Source organism: Sinocyclocheilus anshuiensis, unplaced genomic scaffold, assembly GCF_001515605.1.
Source record: "Sinocyclocheilus anshuiensis isolate Anshui unplaced genomic scaffold, SAMN03320099.WGS_v1.1 scaffold274, whole genome shotgun sequence".
Classification (NCBI taxonomy): Eukaryota; Metazoa; Chordata; class Actinopteri; order Cypriniformes; family Cyprinidae; genus Sinocyclocheilus; species Sinocyclocheilus anshuiensis.
The window spans coordinates 992,910-1,001,419 of record NW_015547698.1 but is presented as its reverse complement, the minus strand read 5'-3'; the positions used below and the strand labels follow the sequence as shown (position 1 = coordinate 1,001,419).

Sequence of the window (8,510 nt, the reverse complement as noted above, 5' to 3'; positions counted from 1 at the left end):
TCCCTCTATTCAGTAGATAATTAGCCACTCATTTCATGTTGCCCTCGTACTCTGTGTCAAACAAACCAATTCACACTCTCTCTGTGGTGAATAAAGATATAACCCTTTGTGTGTGAATAAAAACAGGAATAAGTGTGATTGCTCTCATTCATTAACAGACACTCACGCAAACTCACTTGCTTCTCTTCAGTGTTGATAATGACCAGATCAGCACCATGATCCCTGCAGTACTGTCTGCTGTCAGACCAGCTCTTCAACTCAGTGGACATAAACAACCAACCTGAACCACACAGAAACATGCACTTTAATAAAACCGTGTACATTAAAGATAAAAAAAAGAACAACATACAAAATGTATATACTGACCTCTTTTATATGTTTATTTCATCAGTTACTCACTTAGAGACCTGACTGCTTTCTAACTCAAGTTTCTTCTGACTCAAAGAGTTGAAGTTGATCTGTAACTGTTTTTTCTCAGCAGTGAGATCTTTGATTCTGGTCTCCAGTTCCAGGTTCTCCTGACTCAAAGTGTTGAAGTTGTTCTGCAGTTGGTGTTTTTCAGTCATTAGATCAGTGTAACTGTCCTGTAAGCCGTTGATGGTTTGATTGAACTCTTCAGCTGTGTTCTTATAACTCTTTACAGGAATAAGTGTGATTGCTCTCATTCATTAACAGACACTCACACAAACTCACTTGCTTCTCTTCAGTGTTGATAATGACCAGATCAGCACCATGATCCCTGCAGTACTGTCTGCTGTCAGACCAGCTCTTCAACTCAGTGGACATAAACAACCAACCTGAACCACACAGAAACATGCACTTTAATAAAACCGTGTACATTAAAGATAAAAAAAAGAACAACATACAAAATGTATATACTGACCTCTTTTATATGTTTATTTCATCAGTTACTCACTTAGAGACCTGACTGCTTTCTAACTCAAGTTTCTTCTGACTCAAAGAGTTGAAGTTGATCTGTAACTGTTTTTTTCTCAGCAGTGAGATCTTTGATTCTGGTCTCCAGTTCCAGGTTCTCCTGACTCAAAGTGTTGAAGTTGTTCTGCAGTTGGTGTTTTTCAGTCATTAGATCAGTGTAACTGTCCTGTAAGCCGTTGATGGTTTGATTGAACTCTTCAGCTGTGTTCTTATAACTCTTTATCAGGTCTCTCTCTGCTGTGATGGTGATGTGCTGCAGTATGATGAAGACCAGCAGAAGAACACAAATGAGCCCGAGACCCACTGTGATCAACACCAAACATCTACTTCCTCCTGACAAACACCACCAAAACACACACATATCAAAATTATAACTATTCACACCAGAATATTTGAAATAATGTTTTAAATCAGCTTTTGTAAATAATCCACAGGCCTTTTTTTTTACATTTACATTTAGTCATTTACGGTAAACTGTCAATAATGGCCTGTTATTCAATTATTGAACTGGCCTGTCAATAATCTTGACACAGTTAACATCCTCCACATTTAATTTCATTTAACTTCCTACCGTACTGGAGAGAAAATAAGTAGCACGTTGATCTGCCAGCAGTGGGTCTTTATGCGGAGAACTCTGCTCATATTTTTGCACGATGATGCATTTAAAAGTTAATGACCAAACGGGTGTTTATAAAAGTTCACATTGTTGTTGCAGATAAAATATAATACAGATAACATTAAATAAAATGTACCAGGTTAAATGTTGATTATTAGTAACTCGAACCCCTTTATTTAAACCTCTTAAAACCGTTGGTTGTGCACATTCGCCATGTTTTAAGTTTTTTACCACTTTTTATTCTTGTTTGTTGTTCTGAATTGAATCCTTCTCCAAAGCGCAATGGATTGTGGGTAGTATTAGCCATCAGAGTGTGCACAGATCCACACTTCAAAAATCAACCTGAAATAGCAGACCATCCGGGAAATTTTGGCATACTCTCTTCAACATACTATGCTTTGGGACACTTCTTCTAATCTCACATACTGATTAAGATGGATAGTATGAACACTGGGACTCAGGGTAACGCTCCTGTGTGGGTTGTTTGTCAAACAAAGTGGCGGATTCAGCATTATGATTGGTCAGCTCGCCTGTCAGACAAACTACTGGTGTACCTTCTTTTAATAAATTACAAGAAAATACAACAGGGTCTGCATTTTTTGACTTGAATTTCATTAACTAGCTGCGTAACAAGAGTATGACCAATTTAAGTTTATAGGACAACTAAACTATCAATTTAAAAAAATTTTACGGTCAACTACAGACGTTGCATCCATCGATTCCGCCATGTTTCTCACTGACACGCCCCCAACTCGGAAACTCGGTGCTTAAAGAAAATTTCGAGTTTCCCACTCGTAATAACGACTTTGTGGTGGCGTTCATGTGTGTTCAACTCGTAAATACGATCTATCCGACATGACTTGAACGCACCATATGTCACAACAGGGAAGAAAAGACTATCGCAGCTTCCGTTTCATGCCGACTTTAAGCTGAATGTCAGAAAGTAACAAACATTGTTCATACATTAGAGGGCGCTAAAGATCATTCTCACTCTGTATATTAATATTCAGTGGACAGATTATTAGAGAGCCTGTTTGTGTTCTCTCTCCCTCCTCCCTTCTGTGTTCCCTCTCCTTCCTCCCTTTGTTCATCCTTCTCCATATCTCTTGTTTTTATCCATATCTCTTCCTCATAGATGTTGAGTTCAGTCCGCTAGGAAAACAGGATGCATCTGGGAAGAAGTTATTCTTCTCCCAGAACTCTCTTCCTGTATTTTATATAACACATATTCCTTTCTTATATGACGCACATATATAATGCATATTCCTATTGGATGGAAGGGGTACACCATCCCTCACAATATGTCTATATATACTATTGTATGAGCCAATAAAGTTGAAGAAAGGTATATTCAGATCTTGTGTCTGTCTTACCTCCTTCCCGGCCATTACACTCTGGGGGACTGAGAATATTCTGGAGGCAACAGGAAATAACGGGACGCATTTTTAACAAGGACATTTCACTTCAAACACTTTGAATCAGAAGACGCTGGTGTTGGAAACAATATCCAAAATCTATAACTGCTGACAAATCCAGAGATCTCAGAGAGATTTTTTTTTCTACAAAGAATGTAGGATATTCTAAACTTCCTTCAACCAGCTTGCTGATGTTGTTCCTCTTTGGCATTGTGTTAATACACACCTGAAGGCTCCAGACCAGCAAACTGCCAAAACTTCTGCTTTTATAGAGCTGCTCACACTTGCTGATGATCAGTTATTTGTAAGGAAGAGGTATTTTCCTGACCGTTACTTACTCTCTTAATTTCTATGTTAACAGTAAGGGTGTCCTTAGTTTGTCACACATGGGTTTTCGATTTTGGCATACTGTTTGTTAAATAAATAATGACACAGTGCTATATGTTGTTGTTCATCTGAGGTGATATATATATATATATAATATATATATATATATATATAATGTGCACACTTCATTCTTTAAACACTAACTCACAATGCACAAAGCCTCAGGTAAAACCAGGGATGTGAAAGTGTGTGAAAAATGATCTGACAAGTGTGAATTTCTATTTTTTGACAGCCTCTCTTCACAATATTACACTGTTTAATCAATCAAGCAAGCATCTTTGAAATAACACCTTACGAATTATAACTAAAATGTTGTTGCAACCGTTTAACACCATTAACTCGAAAGACAATGTTTCTTTTCTATCACATCAATCTAACCCTCAGGTAGATAAATAATAATAATGAAATAGTAATAAAAATAAAAACAAAGATGCAGTTCAATATGATAATGGTGGTTCTCGACCATTTTATTCATAGAGAAAGCAATTCAACTCAAAAGCAGTTTAACAGACACTCAAAATCAGAATAATAGGAAGAATCAGTGACACTTTTAGATTCTTAATAATGATTCCATAAAACAAGGACAAGCATGACAAGTATAGGGATGAACCCTATTTCTCACAAATCCCTTTTTTCTTCTCAGAGCATGAGTGATCATTCCAGCTGTTCAGGACAGGATCTGAAGGTCTCATTTCAATACAGTCCTCGCTTTTACCATGTTAGTTATTCGGCTCACCTTCAGCCCAAAACCTGTATAAAATGTGTCAGTTTTCACCCATTTAGCAACTAAATGAGGATTGTCACAAGCAATTAATTAATTAAGATAACATGCAGTAGCAGAATTCAAGAAGAAACTAAAATAGTACAGAAGCAGAAGTTAAAATTCAAGAAATGTAGAAAGTAAAATAAGAATAAAAAGCTTAAACAAGTAATTCTTCAGTGGTTTTCTGTGAGTGTTTTAGCTCTTACCCTTGTTTCATTAGTGAATTATCATATTAATATAGAGCTGCTTGTGTTGGAGCAAAACATGAACACATCAGAGATTTTGTGTCCCAGATCACCCGAATTCACGCCATGAGAAACAGAAGATTATTATAGCAATAAGAACATAATTACATTTTTACATTGTCCTTCTAACAAATTTCAGATCAGCTGGCAGTGTTTTAAAAGGCAGGGACCTCGATTAGAACTTATGTGTTTACAATAAGAATGATTATATTAGATAACAGAAGCAAAACCACAAGACGGGATGAACCCTATTTCTCACAAATCCCCTTTTTCTTCTCAGAGCATACATCATCATTCCAGCTGTTCAGCGGTGACCATCCCGTCTTCTCTCTATTATAATTCAGTTCAATACAGTCCTCATTTCCACCGTAGTTGCTTGGCTCACCTTTGAGCCAAAACCTGAACAACATGTATCAGAGGTTCAGTTTTTCAGAAACACAAATTTATGAATCAACAATACTCAGAATAATAGCACGTTTCGAGAGTAAGCTAAAGTAGTACAGAAGCTAGAGCAGAAGTGAAAAGTAAACGAGAGAAGAAGAGTTTTCTTGACAGTATTTAACATGTCTTTAATTGTGGTTGTGTTGTTTGTGGAAGAGTTTTCTCTTCTACATTTTTCTAAAAGTTCATCACAACATGTATAATGAGAATCAAAACGACTAAAACAAATGAACACACAGTGATTTTTAGCTCTTACCCTTGTTTCAGTGGTGAATTATCCACCCATTTCATGATGCCCTTGTTCTCTGTGTCAGACAAACCAATCCACACTCTCTCTTTGATAAACGATGATATGTGCCTCTGTGTGTGAGAATAAAAACAGGAATAAGTGTGATTGCTCTCATTCATTAACAGACACTCACACAAACTCACTTGCTTCTCTTCAGTGTTGATAATGACCAGATCACCACCATGATCCCTGCAGTACTGTCTGCTGTCAGACCAGCTCTTCAACTCAGTGGACAGGAACAAGCCATCTGGACCCCACAGATATCCTGACGAGGATAGACTTTTTAAAACTGTATATATAAAAGATGAAAAAAAAAAGAAAATTAAACTACTTGCAAATAAAATGATTTGCACTAACCTCGCTTAGAAGCGGCCTGAAAATGCAGCAGTATGATGCCAGCAATCAGAAGAAGACAAATGATCCCGAGACACACAGTGATCGGCACCAAACATCGACTTCCTCCTGTCAGACAGAAAGAAAACACAAAAATATTGATTAATACACTCCATATTATCAGGATGTAAGTTTCAAGAATAAAGTATTGTTTTATAAGAACATCTGGAATTACGTTATGGTAAAATATGCAAACAAGACTATACAATTAAATAGAATGGAAAATTGACAATATTGTTCTTAGAAAACAATTATTGAAATTGTATCTAACAGTTCTCATCTCCTAAATTAAACTTTCTTCTTACTGCAGCTTCGAGCTTTTCCTTCATAAGTGCAGTGTCTTTGAGATCCAGTTGTGTTCTTAACATTTCTGCATTTAGCATTATTATAAAAGTCCTCTAATTCCATTTTTGTTCATGCGTCTTGCAGTGCGTCTTTACAGAGGGGATGTGGTCTAAAATGATGCCTACGCTTGTTTTAATAGTGCTAAATATACAGAGGAAGTGATTTCATCGAACATTGACATTCGTGAAGAATATAGACTTCCAGTATGAAACTCCTCAGACCCAAACTAACATTTATTACGTACAATTACATGTAAGTAAAAACATAACAAGGATGAACCCTATTTCTCACAAATCCCTTTCCCCCCCCATTTAGCATTCCTGTTGTTCAGGTGTGAAGAAAAATATTAATCTGGAATTGTTACAGTGCACTGTAAAATATGTAACCACAACATGTTAAAAAAGTAAATAAAATTTAAAGAACTGCAAAACGGATTGACTGCATAGAACCAATCTGTATGTGTAAAAAAAACAAACTGTTGCAAATGTCTAAATGACTTGTTGTGCATGTGGGGCAAAACGTTCCCGAAATAAACGATATGTACATCTCCGTCTTTCTTTTCTCTGCGCTTACAATTTTGGCACGATTCTCTCACTAACTGAGTTTTGCAAGCGTGAGGGGGAGGGCGGGGCCACCTTCTTCTTGTAGCCAATCAAATGAGCCTCTCGCTGACTCTCCAGTTACTCTTATCTGATTGGTTCAATAAACACATCAACGCCAAGACATTAATCTTCAGTTCAGGATCGTTCTTGCTGCCTGAATGGTACTTTTAACGTACACATACAGTAAAAAAAATTATAAAAAAATATCAACTTAATTAAGGGTGCTTTCACACCTGGCTCGTTGTTTCGGAACCTGGCACGTCCAACAGACCAACGAACCAGGCACAATGTATAATGGGTAATTACGTAAGTTCCGTGAAAAGCATTAGCTTTGTTGTGTTTCTAATACTTCAAAATTAACCTGTGAATGTCTGTGGGTGAGCATGTCTTCGCCATTCTAAATAAATAAGCGTACTTTTTCATTTTATAATGCCGTCTTATTGCTCTTCTTCCTAGTATGTGCATTTTAAAAATGTTGTCGCGATGAATCCTGGACTCCTGCTCAAAATGATGAATTAATATAAGGACAGCTACAAAAAAGAAAAAAGCTATTGTCGTTCCATCCTGACGGATGACAGCCGTGACAGCTAAGAGGAATCCCGGAAAATAAACCGTGGAACTTTGACCAATGAGACAACAGTTTACAAGCGCGTGACTTGTATTAACAAATTTGGTCCGTTTAGAAACTTTGCCTTGTGAAAGCGAACAGTACCAAGAATAAAAAGCAAAATTGTAATAATTTTAATCCCTGTTTCGGAACAAAGCAATCGATGTACAGGTGTGAAAGCACCCTAAAACATGCTCCTTCATAAGCTGTGTTCCTTTAGGCTAGACTCCCATGTGTTCATACTGAATTGCAAGCCGGTGTTAACATTATTTGGTTTGGTTTGGCTTTACATTGAAATGTCATAATCTGTTTACACCAGTGAGCTGATTTTAAACTTTATAATCAAAATTATGTTATGTGACAATGCTCAACACTATGGTATCAGAGTGCTATGCTTTGTAAAACCTTTTACTATGCCAATAAAGCTACTTAAATATTAATTTGTCAATTTTTCAGACCATGTTTCTGTTTATGGTATTTAACACTGATTACTTTCATGTGACTGATCAAGCTATTATATGAAGCAAGAATGAGTAGCAAAATGCTTTCTTTGTGTCCAGATTTGACTAATGCACAAACTTTGATAAATATGTCTTTAATAATGTCTAAATATACATCCAAATACAAGTAACTAATTATGTGGGAATACTATAGGGAACACACAGCCATGTTTATTATGTTTAAAGGCAGAGGTGGACAATCCAGGGGTCAGAAAGTAAAAGTCCTGCCATATGTTTATTCCACCCATGAACTCAGCAGCTGATTTCACCAGAGGAGGAACCAAGTCATTCCTTTCAAATCACAAACGAGTCTCGAGTCATATCCCAAGTCCTCAAAGAGTTAAAGTTAATGAGATAATTAAGTGACTAATTAAATGATGATTGTGCATTAGTGATGAACACCTGCTGCTATTGTGAATTTCAGAGGATCAGATGCTGATGTTTTATTGGTTAAAATGATGGCACCATCATGGAGATCAGTGTTTGCTTTAATTGGGCTCTTGGCCCTTTTAGTAATTCAAAGTGATTTGCTTTTAAGCAATTGCAATGTTGTTTCACAACAAACATTTGTACATCTGCACATTGCTGAATTAAAAGCTTGAGATAACAGATGAGCTTTCTTATTTTAAGTCACTTGAATGAACATCATAATGAGTGTGTGTCTCTGGTTTATTGACTGATATTCAGCTGTTTCAGAACTGTAATGAAGTATTATTAAATAAATGTCACCATAACGCTTAAATATTGGAAAAAAAAAACTATTTGGCTCAGGCTTTTAGACTTGAACACTTATCATACGATCCTCAACAGTGGTGACAATAATTATTCAAACTGCAGTGCAAGATGGGAGTTTTTACTATTGTGTTACCCAGCATGCATTGCAGCATGAGGCATTTTGTTGATTGTCACCATTGTTGAGATTCATATGCCGGTTCTTGATGTCCGTGTGTTTCTAACTAGTACAACAGCTC

General features: G+C 36.6%; 1 protein-coding gene and 1 pseudogene across 2 annotated transcripts; both read right to left on the bottom strand.

Annotated features, from left to right (window-relative positions):
* Window positions 1-1,297, bottom strand: part of LOC107703687 (CD209 antigen-like protein E) — a 9,700-nt pseudogene extending 8,403 nt beyond the window's left edge.
* Window positions 1,298-3,681: 2,384 nt separating this feature from the next.
* Window positions 3,682-6,118, bottom strand: LOC107703767 (C-type lectin lectoxin-Thr1-like). 2 transcript variants are annotated; one of them, XM_016506495.1, is made up of 5 exons: window positions 5,791-6,118; window positions 5,450-5,554; window positions 5,236-5,357; window positions 5,060-5,163; window positions 3,682-4,104 (listed from the first exon to the last, which is right to left on the bottom strand). In XM_016506495.1, exons 1-5 carry the CDS (start codon window positions 5,891-5,893, stop codon window positions 4,074-4,076), a joined length of 465 nt encoding a protein of 154 aa, XP_016361981.1. In that variant the 5' UTR covers window positions 5,894-6,118; the 3' UTR covers window positions 3,682-4,073. The 2 variants fall into 2 exon arrangements, with proteins under 2 accessions (XP_016361981.1, XP_016361979.1); XM_016506493.1 differs by lacking the exon at window positions 3,682-4,104 and adding an exon at window positions 4,516-4,761 and having other exon boundaries at window positions 5,791-6,116.
* Window positions 6,119-8,510: the final 2,392 nt, after the last annotated feature.

Bases quoted from the DNA above. Each gene is read 5' to 3' on its own strand.
- LOC107703767 (XM_016506493.1), bottom strand. From the start codon at position 5,893: ATGGAATTAGAGGACTTTTATAATAATGCTAAATGCAGAAATGTTAAG. The intron at 5,555-5,790 runs GTAAGAAGAAAG...TCTGTCTGACAG, and splicing joins AGGAAAAGCTCGAAGCTGCA to GAGGAAGTCGATGTTTGGTG. The intron at 4,762-5,059 runs GTAAGAGCTAAA...CATGTTGTTCAG, and splicing joins AATTCACCACTGAAACAAGG to GTTTTGGCTCAAAGGTGAGC.